Genomic DNA, 19,186 nt, shown 5'->3' with positions numbered 1-19,186 from the left:
TATTCCACTTTTGCTTTGGCAATGTAAACATGTTTTCTTTGAATTTAATTTACTTGTGTGTTGTCAGTTGCAATGTGACAGCTCTGTTTACACGTCATTCCTATTCCCTTTTAATTGTACATACATATATCATTTTTGTTTTGATTGTATTGTTCCACTTTTGCTTTGGCAATGTAAACATATGTTTTCTCATGCCCATTGAATTGAGTGTGTGTGTTGTCAGTGTGTATGCAGTAGGGCTGACCCCTATTAATCGATTAGTCGACTAATCGGTCGAAAGGAGCCGTAGTCGACTGGCCAACCTCTTAGTAGAATATAATTTAAATTATTATTTTTTTTTAAATCCAAAAGAAAAGAGGCCTAGAAGCGTGGCTAACGCTAATGGCACACATACCAGAGGCTAACTGCCTACGAAAACAGGCACAGAGGCACTGAAAGAGGATTTCACCCATCTAATGAACACACTAGACTAGACAAATATCAAGATGTATCCATCAGTGGACCAATTGCATGCTTTTGCAGAGGACAAGAAACCTTCAGTAGACTCCTTCAGACATTAAGCACCCCCCCCCCACGGCCCAAATGGAATGATAATTTTTTTTTTTTTTTTTTGACCAATAGTCGACTAACAGCAAATTTTGGCCAATCCTAGTCGACCATCCAAATCCTTAGTCGGGGACAGCCCTAGTATGCAGTGTGAAATAAATGGGTCACGCTGCCTGCATGCCCAACGTGAGAAGTTACAGTCTTGTCATTCTTGTAATTCCTACACTACACCGTTACAATGATATATAAAATATCATATTATATATTATATTATATACCCATTCAATATGCACATGACAGAAAATATTATATGCCATATAATATTTTCTGTCATGTGCATAATGAATGGGTATTACTAATACTATTACTACTAATACCAGCCGAGAGTAGGTAAAATTTGGGCTGGTAGCTCTCGGCTAGGTGGCAAATTAAAAAGTAGATCTTGAAATTAAAAAGTAGATCTTGGTTCAAAAAAGGTTGGGCACCCCTGGTATTAGGGGTGGGAATCATCAGTTGCATCACGATACGATACGATATCGATTCTTTGGACAACGATACGATATTTGCCGATATCACAAAGTCTGCCACGATACGATACGATACGATTCAATTCAGGTGCCTGCGATCGATATGAGGCGATATTATGTGCCCATTTAACACAATCAGTCACATTTAGATCAACTAAAAAAAGGCTACGGAAATATCAATTGATGTATTTATTTTTGAGCTCTTCCAGACATTTAAATGAAAAACAATCTATTGTTTTTAATACAAATAGACCTCCTGTTCACTTTTGTTTTTATATATTGAGCTTTAACACACACACAGACACACACAGACACACACACACACACACACACACACACACACACAGTCCCCCACAGCTCCCACCCCTCCTCCTTCCAAGTCCCCTCTTCACTCTCCTGTTCTCTCTCACGGTTAGCTGCTTAGCTTTTAAGCAGCCAACGCGACGTTCATTTAGATATTTAACGCGACGTTGGCATAAAGGAATGGCGACGATGCAACGCCTGTTATATGCATTTGACCCGTTGCGGGGAAAAACTGCACAGACTTATATCGGCTCGCAAAATAGACGCTCTGTAGTGCTTTAGAGCAGACGCAAACACTGCTGTAATGTATACACGGAGTTTCACAATACTGGGCGCCGGCGGATATGACTCGCGGGGATTTTCAAAATAAGAGTATCGCAATATGAATCGATCTTTTTACGTTGCGTCGATCCTATTTGATTATTGATAATAGATCGATATATCGATCTGGATCGATGTATTGTCCCACCCCTACCTGGTATAGACCGTATCAGACTTCAAACATAAACATTCTAAATTAGTCCAATTTTACTTCCTGTTGCAGTGCTTGCTAATACAATAGCTGCCAGGAAATACACTTGGACCACAGCTGTTCCCTAGCAACACAATTCCACTGAAACTATATGCTCTTACCTGACATCAGGCACAGAAGTGTTCCTGTCTAGATCAGGCTGGGGGTTGTAGGCAGGAGGAGGTGGATACAATGGGTCATCTGGACACACACAAGAGAAACAACACATGACCAAAGTTACAAGAGAAAAAGATGCAACTTAGCATGACACAATTCAATAAAATAAGAGAACAAAAGAACTAGAGAAAATAATATGGAAGAGAAAAGAAGAGAACTCACCTCCTCCAGGGCCCTGATAGCCGTGTACATTGTCCAGCCAACCAGGCGGGGGTGCCGAAGGACCCTCTTCCGGGATGTTGGGATCAAAAGCACCTGAAAATGATAATACAATTAATATCATACAATTATCTCCTTAGCTATTTTACTTTCTTTCTCCTCTCTCCAACACACACACACACACACACACACACCACACACCACACACACACACGCACACACACACACACCGTTTTTAGGTAATTATAACACTCCATCTCTATCTAGGTGCTGCATTTGTGTCATTTTTTGTTTTGTTTTTTTAATCTATAATTCAACTTAAATGTTTTCTCAAACTTTAATCTGTATTCATAGCAAAACTAATTGTGTTATTGACAGAAGGGAAGGACAGCTTCTCTCTCCTGATGAATTGAAAATGGGGGACCCTGATGTAAACAAGACGAAAGTCTTTCTCTGGTCTGCATCCCCTTAACAATTGTGTGTATTGAGCTGTACTGTATTGTACCCATTCTGCAATCTGTTAATAAAGTTTTCAATCAATCAATCAAAACTCTGTGACAGGAAGAGCACACATTCTTTAGGAGCGGGTCTGTCAGGAAACAGACTGCTGCAGCAGACACTCCTCAACAGAACTGACAACACAACATGTTCAGAAATGTCTTGTTCACTGAACAGGACAACACAACATGTTCAGAAATTTCTTCTTCGCTGAACAGGACAACACAACATGTTCAGAAATGTCTTCTTCGCTGAACAGGACAACACAACATGTTCAGAAATGTCTTCGCTGAACAAAACAAACTTGTTCTTGAATGTTCTTGAAAAAGGTCACCTAAGCACAGGTTCTTAAAACCTTTAGCCCGGGGCCAAGATAGAGTACACTACAGCTACAAAACGTGCCAGTTGGGAACTGGGTGATTGCTTGGCCCCTGGAAGTGCTGCTTGCAGTGTTGTCGAAAACCACAGTATTGCTGCTTGCTGTGTCGAGAACCACGTATCCAATCAACTTCACATTTGACACTTACTTGGGTCTTCAGCAATACACCCACGAGTGTGAAGTTCTGTATCGTTAGGGCTCAGCTTGGCTTCGCCTTCTGCACTATCTCGCGTACGTGCACGCGTACTGAATAAACCACAAATGTACCTCTAATACCAGTATTAGTCTGACCACACCCCTCATCAGCTTACCTTCATAAGCAGGTGTGTGGTCACCTGCTCTCCTCCTTCTCGCTTTCACCACAAGGAAGAAGTGCCTCGGTAGATCCCCACACTTGACACCATGATGGAAGAAATTGGATTAGGAACAGCTTGGGAAACAAGGATACGTTGACATCATATCTTTATTTTCTCTCTCACTATTTTCGAGAAAATACGGCGATATTGTCTTCGTACTGGAGTGTCTAGAAGATGATGATCATTCTACAAACCCTCCACCGGTTTTCGTATTGGGAGCACGCCGCTGCATGCTTCTCAACTGCAGTTCCTTGCTGTGTTTGTTGGGGTGAAACCTGTCAAGCCACAGCTGAACTGTCGGACATGCCGCTGTTGTGAGGAGCGGTGCGTTCCAGGTTGGGTGAGTAGTGTTTGCTGGCGGGCTCCACTTGTCTGTTAGTGCTATGGGGGCTACTAGACGAAGTTTATGGAAACCGGCCCCAGGCTAGGGTCCTTTGTTTAGCCGTCTAGGCGACAGAAGGCCTTGGTCTGGCGACCATTATAGTTTTAACTAGTGGGCCGCGACCATTGACACTGGTGATCCCTGTGTGTTCTGGACGAGTGGATTCTCTCTGTCACCGTGTTAAGACCCCATCTTTCATATCCAAATGAGAGTATTCCTTCACGAGGGGATATGTGCATGTAATGTGCGATAGCGGCAGATTCATGTTCAAAGTCAGCTATACAGGCCAGTTGGTACTGTGCTGATTCCGCCGGACGTGTTATTATCACCGTTGTGAAGCGGTGTTGACGTCTTGTTTTTCCTTTTCTCTTAAAAAGTGAGGAGGGTTCAGAACGGCGGCCTGTCTGGGTGAGTGTTATGTCATTGTTTACATGTTCATAGCTTACGGTTAGCCGGTCGGTGGCCTGGCGCGGGGTGGCTTGGCTTCTCGCGCGCCGCCGGGAGCTCGCTCCTGATCGCGTGCGTCGTAGATCGGCGTCTCGCGAGCGGAAGCGATAGCACCCGAACGGCTGGAGCAGCCGTTAGCTTGATGCTATTCTGTTGAACGTGCTTTGATTTTTAACATGTTTTACACTTTTGACCACGACGTCATCCTTGACAGGGGATGTTCGTCAACCCTGCCCGAGCCTAGACGGGGATTGCGTCAACAAAGGGGACTGTAGCGACTGGTGGAGCGGCGACGCTGCCCGGATCGAACAACACGGGACGCTTGTGACTGCACTTCGCTGATCTGCGTTCCGGGCAGGTACGGGGTTGGCCAGACCCTCATAACACGTCTTCTGGTTTTACCTTGCTAAATGTATTGTGAATGACGGTGTTTTTTCCCAAAACGTGTGTTGTTGCAATGCATTTGAGATACGTTGCGGGTTGTGTGTGAGCTGTTTTTGTCACTGGCAGTAGCTTCTCCGTGCAGGTCGTGATGTATTGATCTGGTTGTTGTGTGAGAAACATCATGGTGTTTATGTGTACCGTGTACTCACTACTAAGGCAACTAACCTATGAAGCTATGCTTGGTGACGAGTGAGTAAAAGAATGTTCTTTCTCAGACTGTAATGACAATGAACAGTGAGTTCACACATTAACAGGTTTTCCTGTTTTAACTGGCCGTATTGAGGGTGAAATAGGAGGATTGTGTTTCCCCCCCCGGTTCCCTGGGGACTTTATCACCTCCTATCAGACATGTTGTGCATTAATTGTGTCTTTTGTGTGGTAGGGATACGATGTAACTCTCAGCTTGATTGCTGAGGTTGTGCTAAATCTGCTGGAGAAACTTATTTCCTAAAGGGAAATTGGTTTGGTTGCTGTCGTGTGCTTAGCAAGGCCTGTGGTCGATACTAATCAAGAATGATGTATTCTCTCATTGTGATGATGATGGGTTGTGTGTGTCATGTGACCTACAACTGGGTTGTACTGGCCACAGAAGAACATGTGTATGTTGGACCGGGGTTCTTAGAGCCCTCTCTATTCTGTGTTTTTCCTTAGTAAAAATCAGATAGCAGGTTAGCTCGTGCGCTGTGTGGAGCTGTGAAACGCTTCATAGAGCTGACTATGACTGTGTCATATTCTCTTTTTGTCGTTACGTCGTATCATGGGTGTGGGGTCGTAAAGGGGTGAACTGGTAACCTTTCCTCTCCCCATTGTTCTGTCGGTCAGGGGTACACCCCCTGTCCTTCAAGGTTCCCGTCACGTGGCGGTTCGGCACGTTACGGGGGGGGGGGGGGGGGGGGGGGGAGGGAGTTCCTGGTCCCACGGCCTGGTATATTGGGCGTGTGCACCGCAGGAATTCCCCCGCCATAGAGTACGTCACCGTGCGCGTCTCTGTTGGTAGGACTTCCGTGTGCTGTTCAGGTCCATGTGATGGATCTGTTTTCAGGGGGGGTGGTCAGGGCTCCTCCTCACCAAGCGCCTACTCAGGCCTTCTGTGAGTTCGGACTCCTTCTTCCATGTGATCCATGTGAGGAAGCCTCCATCAGAGTACAGAGCCTTCCTCCTCAGATTGTCAAAGTGAGTGGACCCTCTAGAAGGGTCCTTTTCTATTGTATGTATATTCGATTCAATTCGTTTATTGAGTGTGTATGGGTTCGGTGCCTCTTCCCCGGAGGCCCTAAAACCAGTTTTTTACATGGCTCAAGGTGCAATATATTCTTTTCAATCTGTACAGCTCGCGTGGGAAGTCTCTCTGGGGATCCCCGTCTCTTTCCTATGGGAGGGTGGTGGGATGTAAAAATGTGTACATTTTTTACCCCGGCTGTGTAGACTGGGATACATACTGTTGATGCTTCCTTCTTTCTATTCCAGAAGTGTTGGAGTTAGGGAGTGTCACACCCCTCTTGTCGTTCCCCTGGGCGCCTTGGGGATTCAATGGCAGGTCTAAATAGCCTGTTCATTGATGGGGGTGTGTCCCGACGCACGTATAGTGCTAGCTCGCTGTAAACAGGCGATTGACTGGCACGCCTTAGTTGCTTGTGGTTGAAACAGCGTTTTTATAAAGCAACTGAGATGGGGGTTTTTCCTCTTCCGGCGACCACATCCCATGACCTGGGTGGGTTGTCGACGGATCCTCGTTCATGTCTGGGGGATGATGACGGGATGGATCTGAACATATGTAGTGGGGTCTCACGCCCTTGGGGTGGGCCACCAGGCGCGGTTCGTCCCGACGTCTGGGTGGCGCCTTCTTTTCATGTTAAGATCAACACGCATATCTGCCCTTTTCCTGGGGCATGTCGGCGTGGTTAGGGCACGGGACTGGTTCTGGTCACGCTGGTCCAGATCAGTTGAACCCGTTGTCCGCCGGGGATGCAGATCTGCTGTTCTGGTACCCTGAGGGACTTGGGCTTTTTTCAGGGGGAAAAATGCCAGGTCGGTCTGGGTGTCACAGGGTTAAGCGCTATGGAGACCCTGGTTGGGTATGTTTTTACTCAGCACTGTCGTCATGGCTTACAGCCATGCCATTCTGTACGCGCTCGATCTCGTCGGATCTCGGCCGCTACACAGGTTGGTCCTGGTTAGTACTTGGTTGGGAGACCGCCGGGGAATACCAGGTACGGTGTGCTTAGGGGCTGGTTCTCCATTGTTTTTCGCTCCTCTCTCACGCATGGCGAAGAGGGGCCTGTGGGGGTGGTTTTTTGACCTCCTCTGGTGACCCTGTGCTTCCCGTACCGCCAGGCCCGGTCCGAAGTGATGTTTGCGACCCGTAGGCCTGGGTTAACCCTTTTTGGAAACTGAAACACTTGTACTGCGGTATAGCCGGTGTATACCCGCAGGTGTGTTTTGGAGTTTTTTCTTGAGGGGTTATAGGAACAACCACCGCATTGGGTAACACCGAGGTGGTTGATTCCCTGGTGTGTTGGAGCAGTGTCAACTCCCGGGTTCACCGGTTGAGGGTGCCCCTGCACGTTCATGACGTCTGCCAATCGTGTCAGCCTTCTCTGCCTCGACCCCTCTGGGTGGGGGTTGTTAAATGGAGGCTTGGTCATGCAACACCGCCAGCTTACGCTCCTTCCGCCGGGGCGGCTGTGTTCAGCTGTCCCCTCTGGCGCCTGTCTCGTCCGCAGTCTCCAGGCTAGGGTTAACAGCCTGTTGCCTGGTTTTTCCCCGGTGCGCTGCCTGCTTCCGTTGGTTAACCTTTTTTGTGTGCTTACGGCCATGCTGACTGCCTATTCTGCAGGGTCAGTGTGCCAGGCGGTGTACTATTGGGGGGACGGGGCCCGCTCGGCTTACTGGCCTGGTTGGTTCCGCCTGGGAATACCAGGTGCAGTAACTGAGGGGCCTTTGTCCGAATACGCTGGCGATGTGGGGGGCGGGGCACTACGTGCCCACCTGGTGGGGTCTTGATGCTGGCATCATGGACTTCTCCGGGCCCCCATTCCAGGGAGTCCAGTCCTTTTGGTGGGTCTGGGTCTTCCTTCGTGCTCCGCTGCTACGGCCTTGCCACGGGGTTGGGTTTGCCCTTGACCCCGTGATTCTGGGGGCAGTAACGAGGTTGTTCCTCCGTTCGTTCCCGGGTGGCATGCGGGTTGTGCGTGTGTGTAGTCGTGGGTCAAGCCACGGTCTGCTCACCCTGTGCGTTAAGTTGCTTGAGAGCTCTTCGCACGGTCGGGTCCGTCGCCTTCCCGTGAAGCCTCTAATAGGGGGGATACCCTCCATTAGGGGGGGTCGGGGGGGCTCGGCCCTCCCTGTTCTGATGGTTTTGGGGGGCTGTCAGCGGGGTGTATTTGTCAGCCAAGTGGCTCCGCTTGGCCTCCCTTGTGCAGAAGGCGAAGCCAAGCTGAGCCCTAACGATACAGAACGTTAGGTTATGACTATAACCAAGTTCTGTTAGTTAGGGCGATGCTTGGCTTCGGACGGCCGCTGCAGCCCTTGACCTCACCTTGTGGTGAAAGCTTGGGAAGGAGGAGAGCAGGTGACCACACACCTGCTTATGAAGGTAAGCTGATGAGGGGTGTGGTCAGACTAATACTGGTATTAGAGGTACATTTGTGGTTTATTCAGTACGCGTGCACGTACGCGAGATAGTGCAGAAGGCGAAGCCAAGCATCGCCCTAACTAACAGAACTTGGTTATAGTCATAACCTAATGTTTATGTTTATTAAAGGATCCCCATTAGAGACCCATGAAAGGGCCTCTAGTCTTCCTGGGGTCCTAGACAAAAAAAATACATTACAAATGTACAACGAAGAATACGAATAAAAATTTAAACAAAACACAAATTAAAAATTAATACAAATATACAAATTCACATTATAAAATCTAACATTCCTGTCAAACAACAAAAAAATATATATATAATACACAGATAACAGTTACATACTTGACATGTTTGCAAGATATCTCTTAATATTTGTTTTGAAAGTAATTTTATTATGTATTGTGGATGAGATGTTTTTCGGCAGAGCATTCCAGAGTGCTATTGACCTATATATGCCAGTGAGTTTGAGACAATTTGATTTTGGTGCTGATTTTGTTCTGATGTTACCAGAAGCGGCTCCTCTAGTGTTGTAACCATGCTTAGAAGTCATTTCTAACTGCTGAGCCAAGCTAGATGGCTTACCAGTGCTAATAATGTTCCGCAGCAGCATTAGAAGACTCATCGATACTTTATCTTCAACCATCAGCCATGCCAGATGTTCATGCATAAAACCAATACTTGTCCTGTATGAACAGCCTAGTACCAGGCGAGCCGCTTTATTCTGAGCAACCTGCAACTTTTTTAAATTCGATTTTGTAGCTGACGACCAGATAACAGGGCAGTATTCTAAATGAGACAAAACCAAAGAATGAATAACAGATTTCATTATGGAGGGAGTGATAAAAGCAGAACATTTCCTAGTCATAAAAATTCCTCTACCCATTTTAATGACAATATTATTTATATGTTTAGACCAAGATAAGGAGCTATCAATAGTAACTCCGAGAAGTTTTATTGTGTTCACTTGTTCAATTTGTGTGGTGCCAATTGACAGTTTTAATTGAGGATGCATGCCCAACATGTGTCTAGATCCAAGCACAATGGCCTTTGTCTTAGAGATATTTAACACCAACTTGTTGCACTCAATCCATTCATAAATGTCTGTTAAGGCCCTGTTTAAGGTGTCAGTTACATCTTGCTCAGCTGTAGCTGCACTGTATAATGTTGTGTCATCAGCATACATAATTGTTTTAAAAAAATTTACAGCCAACGGTAAATCATTGGTAAAGATGGAGTATAACAAAGGCCCTAGGCAGCTTCCTTGTGGAACCCCACAGTTAATGGGATTCCATTTTGAAAAGCTGCCATTAAAGAAGACTCTCTGTTGTCTCCCTGATAGATAATTAATAAACCATGATAGTGCATTGGAGGTGAAACCGTAACACTTTAGCTTATCTACATGCAAGGTATGATCAATTACATCAAATGCTGCACTGAAATCCAGCATAACGGCACCTACTAATTTCTTGTCATCCATACTTGATAACCAGTCATCACTCATTTGCAAGAGTGCAGTGCTCGTAGAATGACCTTCCCTGTATGCATGCTGAAAGGCTGAGAGCAGATTGTTATTGAAAAAGTAATCCATGACCTGTTTGAATACTATTTTTTCTATTATTTTGCTTAGCAATGGTAAAATACTGATCGGACGGCTATTTGGACCGTTAAATGTTTTATTTTTGTCTTTCGGAAGTGGGATGATTTTAGCTTCCTTCCATGCTGTAGGATGAACCCCACTGATTAAGCACTGGTTGAATATATGACATATAGGAGTAGCTACAGAGTTAACCACAAGTTTAAGTATTTTGCTGTCTAAGTTGTCTATACCGGAGGAAGTGGAATCAGCTTGAGACATAATTAATTTCAAAACTGTTGCTCTATCAATCTCATTAAAGCTAAAGAGACAGTTTTTGCCTTTCATTATTTCTTTCTTTATTAGTGAATGAGATAGTGAACCATCACTACTTTGTAGACATCCTCTTAATTTATCAACTTTATTTTTAAAGAAATCATTGAAGTAGTTTGCCATGTCATGAGGTTTTGTTATGAATTTACCTTCAGATTGTATGAAGGAGATTGATGTATTTGATTTCCTGCCCATTATCTCATTCAGTGTTGACCATAGTTTTTTCCCATCATTTTTTGTTTCACTAATCCTATGTTTATAATACTCTTTCTTTTTCGTTTTATTTAGCCTCGTCACTCTGTTCCTTAATTGACAGTAGATTTGTCTATCTGACTTCAAGCCTAGTTTATGTGCTGTTTTCTTTGCATTATCCCTCAGAGTCATTAGGTCAAGGATTTCTTTATCCAGCCATGAAGCACCTTTCGACCGAACAGTAAATTTTCTGAATGGTGCATGCCTGTTCACAATTTCCATGAGCAGATTCATAAATACATTAACTGCTATTTCGGGGTTGTTCTCTTTGCACACTATAGACCAGTCTAAGTTGATGAGCGGTTCTCGAGATATGCAAAGGACAGACAGGAGCATTATCGCTATTTAAACGTATGATGCTGCTACAGCACCACCTATAAGCAGAATGGCACCAAATGTGTCATGGCCACTCAGATATCATATCTATATGTGTTCACCAAATGTGGTTGGAATAGACCTGTTCGCTGTATACGTCAGTACTGTGCGCGCGCATCACCGGCGGGGCAGAAAGGAACGTAAACCTGGTCAGAAGAACGGGGTAGACTACAATATATTTGCATTTGTTAGCCATGCTAGCGATCTAAACAATCAATCCATGCCAAAGCTAGATATGTAAAAGGTGAAAGACTCACACTCACAGCCATGCTGATTTGGCTAAATTACATCCAGATGGTGGATGGAGGGATGATTTACAATAAAGTGCTAAAAACTGAAAGGTAGGCTACTTACATTCTTGACGCTAGAACTCCCAAAATAGCGTTAGCATAAAAAAGAAGGTAGGCCAGCTGTAGTTTACATAGCTTGCATAAAATGAGGTTCCACAAGTTACTCAAAATCCTAAGTATTTCCAACCGGGACTTGATATATTGCAAGTGCAAATCACTTTACATCTTGGTGACCGATGGTCGCGGTTGCTGTTCATTTGTTACTGCTGGCATGTTCTTCAGCTCAATGATGTTGCGTGTCTCCTATCCGTCATGCAGCGCATTCAGGCCCACTGTTTTTTTCACAATCTAATTTTATTATTATTTTTTTTTAACAAGTCGATTATTAATTTGAATATAGGATATTCGTTGACAGCCCCTGAGTGGAACATGGGAAGCCAAACTTTCCCCGACTGTACCGAAAACCCGTACCGAACAGTGACTTCAAAACCGAGGTATGTACCGAACCGTGGTGTGACATAGGTAGGTTGGTCACCATGAATGAATGAATGAATGAATGAATGAATGAATGAATGAATGAATGAATGAATGAATGAATGAATGAATTAAAACTTTATTTAACAGATTGCAGAATGGGTACAAATTACAGTACGGCTCAATACACACAATTGTTAAGGGGATGCAGACCAGAGAAAGACGTTTGTCTTGTTTACATCAGGGTCCCCCATTTTCAATTCATAGCGACATTTATGACATACACAACATACATGACATCATGACATTTATGGCATAGGGACATACATGACATACAGGTATATAGTACTGTTACGTTTGTGACATATACGATATGCAAATATACAGTACTGTTACCCATAGATCCTAACAGAGAATATATACATATGATGGGGAGGAGACTGTACATTAGGAGGGGGTGGGTGGGAGAGAAATATACATACGGTGGGGAGAGAATATATACATACGGTGGAGAGGAGACTGTCTATTAGGAGGGGTGGGGGGGTTGGACTTTTACGGTGGCGAGTTTCGAATTGCAGCCTCCCGTAGGTGTAAGAGCTGTTTTGAATGTGGGTAGGGATTCACATCTTTTTACGGCTGTGGGTAGGGCGTTCCACATTGTTGTGGCATAATTGCAAAATGTGTTTAGTCCCTTGTTTGTGCCGAATCTGGGTTGCACATGATTTGTGGAAGTATTTCGACATGTACATGGGTAGACCAGGCCCATTGCAAGTTGCAGTTGCTACAGGATTTTCCGAGACTATGGGGGGTGAACCTCCGACCCTCTAGGGAGGTCCGGGGGGATGTCCCTCCGGATTTTTTTTTTTTTTTTAATGCATCAATCTGGTGCACTTTGAGAGCAAAATAAAGAGGCTAGATCTATGATGAACTTTGTGCTCAAAACACAAAATCTACTAGACTAGTGCTTCCCAATCCTCTCCTCGAAGCACCCCAGCCATTCAATGTATTTGTTAAATTCCACCACCAGCACACCTGATTCAACTTAACTAGCCCTTTATTAGTTGAATCAAGGTGTGCTGGTGGTGGAATTTAACAAATACATGGAACGGCTGGGGTGCCTCAAGGAGAGGTTTGGGAACCACTGGACTAGAGCATACATTTGAGCCATCAAATAAATTAAGCAAAAGTAGTTACCTGTGTTGAACTGGTTTATTTTTTAGGAAAAAAAATATATATAGTGGATTACTATTACGACTACTACCACTGCCAATACTACTGATACATCCCTATTGGCAAACTTTATATTTAAAAAATTAATTAAAAGAAAATACTTATTTTTTTGGTTCATTGTACAACTGTGGCAGGACTAATTAGGCCCCCACAGTCTAGGTAATTAATGGGAAACCCTGACTCTAAGCCATCCTAGGTAGTCAAAGTGGGCAGGGATGAGGTGGGTTCTAGGAGTAAGGTCAAGTAGTAGTCTGACTAGTTTGTTTTGTGATGTTTGTAATCTTGTTTTTAGCGCCTTTGAGGTGCTTTGGTACCATGAGGTGCAAGCATAGTCGTAGTACCCTTGAATGAGTGCTCCTGCCAGAGTCTTCAGGGTATTCTTGTTTACCAGAGAGGAGATCCGGTACAAGAATCTAGTTCGTTGTAGGGCTGTCTTAAATATTTCGAAGCTTCGAAGCTTCGTTCGATGGCACAAGCTTCGAAGATAAAAAAAAAATCGAAGTTAAAAAAAAATACAAAATAAAAATTGTACTTCGCTTTTTGTGTGTGTGTGTGTGTGTGTGTGTGTGTGTGTGTGTGTGTGTGTGTGCGCGTGTGCGTGTGTGTGTGTGAGTGTGTGCGTGCGTGCATGGGGCCATTGGGTGGGGCCGGGGGACAAATACACTGGAGGAAAGTAACCCAGCTCAGCACTGCCCAAATTATATCATCACTATTGCCTGTTTGAAGGATATCATCCTCAAACACATATACACCTACATGCCTTGTAGAATTCCACACATAAGAAAGAAAGATACTGGGATGAATAAACAAAATAGGAAATAAAATGTAGAAATGCATGCAATACATAAATAAATATGAATCTCCATATATGAAATAGAACATTTAGATAAGGTTCTACTGAGATGTTTTGGTGAGTTCTTTGTTTTTTTGTGGAAGTAGCCCTTCTTAAAAATGCATGAACATTCACTGATAATTGGTCTGTAGTGGAGTCTACAAGGTCTACATTGCCGGACCATGTAGAATCCGGACCTTGTAGACTGACATAATTCTGTGCATAGTTTAGTCTACACAGGCCATATTTCAAATAATCAAAATCTTACTTCATTCATCTTAAACATTCTTGATTTGGGGGATTGGTAGTTCCCATGAAATCTGAAGTTGTTCAAACGACAACAGCGATCCACCTTGAATTAAATCACACAGCCGAGTGAAACCTTGTTGGCTGCGTCACAGTCACGAAAGGGGCTACTTAATTAATTAATCCAATCCACTTTATTTATAGAGCACATTTAAAAACAACAAAATTTACAAAAGTGCTGTACAAGTCCCACAACATAAGATAAAAAATTAAATAAAAAAAGCTTCGATTGCCAAAAAAAGCTTCGAAGGTCAGCCCTAGTTGGTTGACTTTTTTGATTACATTGGATGACATTTTGTCACAGGAAAGATTTGCCTCTAGGATGGAACCCAGGTATGTAATTTCATCTTTCCTTGTGACAATATTGTCACCCACTGTAACTGAGAAGCCGCCGGGCTTGCTGAGTTTGTTATTTGATCCGAAGAGAATGGACTCTGTTTTACCCAGGTGTAATGATAGTTTGTTATCAGCGAGCCAGGTGCAGATTCTGCCGAGTTCTGAGCGGAGGGTTTTTTCAACCTTTAACTTGTTCTTGTCAGAGACCAGCAGGGCTGAGTCGTTCGTGAACAAGAACAAGTTGCAGTCACAAGCTGACGACATTGAACAGTATGCTTCCTTGTGGAACACCACAGCTCACTGTGAAGGGGGGGGATAGAGTACCGTTTACCTCCACCATCTGTTCTCTCCCCTCCAGGTAGGATTGCATCCAGCTCACTGATAGACTATCAAAACCAATTGCTTTTAGCTTGTCAATCAGAATGGAGTGATTGACAGTGTCGAAGGCCTTTTGTAGGTCCAGCATGACCATGCTGCAGTATTTGCCTGCGTCCACCTCTTGTTTGATGTGGTCGTTCAAATAGAGAAGGCATGTGTGTCAGTGGAGTGGGATGTTCTGAAGCCAGATTGGAATTCGTAGATTAGATTTTTTTACCATCCTTATCATTGTATTTCTATATGGTGTACTGTTCACCTGTAATAATTCCCTCTTGTGTTTCCCCCCTCCTCAGGTACCGCCCGCACTTTACTGTAGTGTGCTGATTACCAGATGATCACGGCAGCTGAGGGCAATCACTCATTAACACTTTCAGCGCCAGCCATTACCCTTATCCTTGTAGCTAATAACACACCAGGTTTCCATAGCCTACTTTCACTGTGTGTCACTATGTTTGGAGAGCTATATCTATATTCTATATTATAGCTATGGAGACAATACTATGGTCATTTGACAGTGACTTTCTTCCGTCGAACATGCAAAAAAGAGATAATTCTTTCATGTATACGTTCGCTCGTTATCCCGTGGTGAATATTGTATGGTTTAGGAGTGATCCGGGCTAATTCCTGAAAAGCTGAGTTATAGGGCGCTACGTGAATTCTGCTATACGCGTTGGCGTTTCTCGCCTGGACACGCTACTATTTCCAAATCAAATGTATATAATAGGTATTATGTTTCATCATGAATGCATGAAAGGGGGGGGTAGTTTTTTTTATTCTTTGATCGCCAGTAACAGCATTTGTTTTGAACACCACACACGCTGATCAGCTGGATCGATATGAAATCATTGTAGGATCAAATTGGAATTGACGCCACCTAGCAGGATGTGGCCGGTATTGCACTCTAGCGATTCAGAATGATTCCCTATGGTAACCCAGAGGTCCGTGTGCCTGAAATTAATTAAAAAAATCGAATAAAATAAATAACAACCCAAAAACGTATATATATGTTTATGGCGCTGAACGGTTGGCGAGCAAACGCGTATATATACGTGGTTGGCCGTGAATGAGTTAAGGGGCGGGTGGATAAAACCTGAGATGCTGCACCCACACATGGCCTTTTGCCATTGCCACTGAATTGTGTGGATTGTGGGTTGTGTTGGCCTTATTGCCACTGTTGTGTGGAACTGTGTGTGCGTTTCGGTTCACACTGCTACTCGTAGTAGCTTGATTGTGTCCTTAGTACTGGTGTTTCTACCAGGTAAGGTTGATTGTGTCTTGTGGCACTCCGGTTATTAGTAGTAGCCTTGTTTTGTCCTGCTGGTGTTGATTGCCATGTAAGTGTGCTTGTGTCCTGTGACACTTGGATTACTTGTTTATTTAGTGTTTACCCTTTGCCTAGTGTTGTTCGTATTGTATATTCCTGTTTTGTTCTCCCTTACCCTATGCCTTGTTTGTGTGTTTACAGGTTTCATTCCCCTTTATTTAAATAAATATAATTTACTTAGGAAAACGTGTTATTCTTTCCTCCTGCCGGGACTGGTGCTACATTTACATTTTACTTGCACTTACTAAACTCGGTTCAGATATACAGTTATGGGTTAACTGATACATCTGCAAAGCATTTTACATCATAATTATCAACCTTTGTATGTGACATGCAGGTTTTTGTGTACCGTTACACCCATAGTTTACAGTATTTCACCTGAAATAGAAGTTTGCTTTGACAAGAACAATATGATGATGACGTGGAGTGCAGTGTGTGTATACTGGTTTCGTATTGCATATAATTGCATTTCTTCAGCAAATACAACACACCTAGGTTGCTTGCCTTAGATCAGGAGCAGGTCTTTCAATGTAATAACAATGACAGTGAAACTCTGTATGTTGAAATAGCCTGCCCAAAACTAACAGAGGCCAATGTGTGTTATTACAACGTTGTGTGTAATAGATTACAGTGGGTATATTTGTTTAAACACACGTGTAAGAAGTAGGGTATAAGGAGGGACATGAGCACAGTGGTTGGGTTGGGCTAGCCTTGCATTTCACCTGTCTAAGTGGAGGTTTCATAAATTACACTAAAAAATTCAAACTGGAAGAATATATTACTAGGGATATGCTAGATATGGAGTTTCAGGTTGATCTTGATGAACTGGTGAGACGTTATAACCCCATTCGATTTTACAAGCCCATACCAATTATATTGTTACAATGACACGTAATCGTGGACTTGATCAAGCTTCGACTTTCCTTCTTCATATGGTTGTTCAGAAACTGAGACCCAAATGTGCTTACAAAACAATATCTTGTTTTTACAGCAATGTAATATTATATTACTTCATACAATAGCACCTTGATTGAGATACTTCCGAGGCACCAAAGCAGCAATTAAGTCATATGCCTCATATTGTCACTCTGTGAATGTCCTCTTCCAAACCCACCCCACGGTAAAACCAGACCTATTCATCAGGGTGCTTTCCATTTCCACTGTTTTCCCCAAGCTGCCAATACTGAGGCGCTAAAAATACAACCGAGCCAGTGTGCTTATGTCATCATACACAATACCCCTGGTCAGGACATATAAATACCAAACAGAAGGTGGTTCCCTGAAACAATCTAGCCAGAGATGGACCGTGAGAATAACATGGGGGAGAGAGAGAGGTGGGGTGGTGGTGGTGGTGATGATGATGGTGGGTTTATATGGAAACAAGTTAGGAAATAATATGGTGATGTGTGAGAGAGAGAGAGAGAGAGAGAGAGAGAGAGAGAGAGAGAGAGAGAGAGAGAGAGAGAGAGAGAGAGAGAGAGAGAGAGAGAGAGAGAGAGAGAGAGAGAGAGAGAGAGAGAGACCCATCAACGTTACCATATTTCATCACAAGGAATCAGTTGATACCTATCCCTACCAATCCCAGTTACCTGTAAAGGGGGTCCTACTAATCACCCCAAAGTAGCTGAAAATACCAGAAAATACCCCAAAATACCCTAAAATACCCCAAAGTATACCCCAAAATACCAGAAAATACCAGAAAATACCCCACAATACCCTAAAATACCCCAAAGTATACCCCAAAGTACCAGAAAATACCAGAAAATACCCCAAAATACCCCAAAGTATACCCCAAAGTACCAGAGAATACCAGAAAATACCCCAAAATACCCCCAATGTATACCCCAAAGTACCAGAAAATACCAGAAAATACCCTAAAATACCCCAAAGTATACCCCAAAATACCAGAAAATACCAGAAAATACCCCAAAATACCCCAAAGTACCAGAAAATACCCCAAAATACCCCAAAGTATACCCCAAAATACCAGAAAATACCAGAAAATACCCCAATATACCCTAAAATACCCCAAAGTATACCCGAAAATACCAGAAAATACCCCCAAAATACCCTAAAATACCCCAAAGTATACCCCAAAGTACCAGAAAATACCCCAAAATACCCTAAAATACCCCCAAAGTATACCCCAAAGTACCAGAAAATACCACAAAGTACCCCAAAGTATACCCCAAAATACCAGAAAATACCCCAAAGTACCCCAAAATACCCCAAAGTATACCCCAAAATACCCCACAGTACCCCAACATATCCCAAAATGAAAAACAAAAATGTGCACATTTTGTGTAATAGTGTGTAATAGTGTAATAGTGTGTAATAGTGTAATACTGTAATAGTGTGTAATAGTGTAATAGTGTGTAATAGTGTAATAGTGTGTAATAGTGTAATAGTGTAATAGTGTGTAATAGTGTAATAGTGTGTAATAGTGTAATAGTGTAATAGTGTGCTAGTGTGTAATAGTGTGTAATAGTGTAATTGTGTGCTAGTGTAATAGTGTAATAGTGTGTAATAGTGTAATAGTGTAATAGTGTGTAATAGTGTAATAGTGTGTAATAGTGTGCTAGTGTAATAGTGTGTAATAGTGTGTAATAATGTGCTAGTGTAATAGTGTAATAGTGTACTAGTGTGTAATAGTGTAATAGTGTAATAGTGTGTAATAGTGTAATAGTGTGCTAGTGTAATAGTGTAATAGTGTGTAATAGTGTGTAATAGTGTAATAGTGTACTAGTGTGTAAAAGTGTAATAGTGTAATAGTGTGTAATAGTGTGCTAGTGTGTAATAGTGTAATAGTGTGTAATAGTGTGTAATAGTGTAATAGTGTGCTAGTGTAATAGTGTGTAATAGTGTGTAATAGTGTAATTGTGTGCTAGTGTAGTGTAATAGTGTGTAATAGTGTGTAATAGTGTAATAGTGTGCTAGTGTAATAGTGTGCTAGTGTGTAATAGTGTAATAGTGTAATAGTGTGCTAGTGTAATAGTGTGTAATAGTGTAATAGTGTGTAATAGTGTAATAGTGTGTAATAGTGTAATAGTGTGCTAGTGTGTAAAAGTGTAATAGTGTGTAATAGTGTAGTGTGTAATAGTGTAATAGTATGTAATA

The 19,186-nt window shown here is 43.0% G+C and overlaps 1 protein-coding gene across 1 annotated transcript in view; it reads right to left on the bottom strand.

The window, feature by feature from the left end:
* LOC311230777 (protein SSUH2 homolog) overlaps positions 1–19,186 on the bottom strand; it is a gene marked incomplete at its 3' end in the record, with an annotated part of 49,933 nt that overhangs the window by 18,220 nt on the left and 12,527 nt on the right. Inside the window, exons 2-3 of the mRNA XM_084317136.1 lie at positions 2,227–2,319; positions 2,010–2,088 (exon numbers count right to left, since the gene is read on the bottom strand). Of these exons, the coding sequence (XP_084173262.1) occupies positions 2,010–2,088; positions 2,227–2,319 (172 nt within the window). The remainder of the gene's footprint in view (positions 1–2,009; positions 2,089–2,226; positions 2,320–19,186) is intronic.

Source organism: Notolepis coatsorum (genome assembly GCF_963971535.1).
Source record: "Notolepis coatsorum genome assembly, chromosome: 6".
Lineage (NCBI taxonomy): Eukaryota > Metazoa > Chordata > Actinopteri > Aulopiformes > Paralepididae > Notolepis > Notolepis coatsorum.
This window is presented reverse-complemented; position numbering and strand designations above follow the sequence as displayed.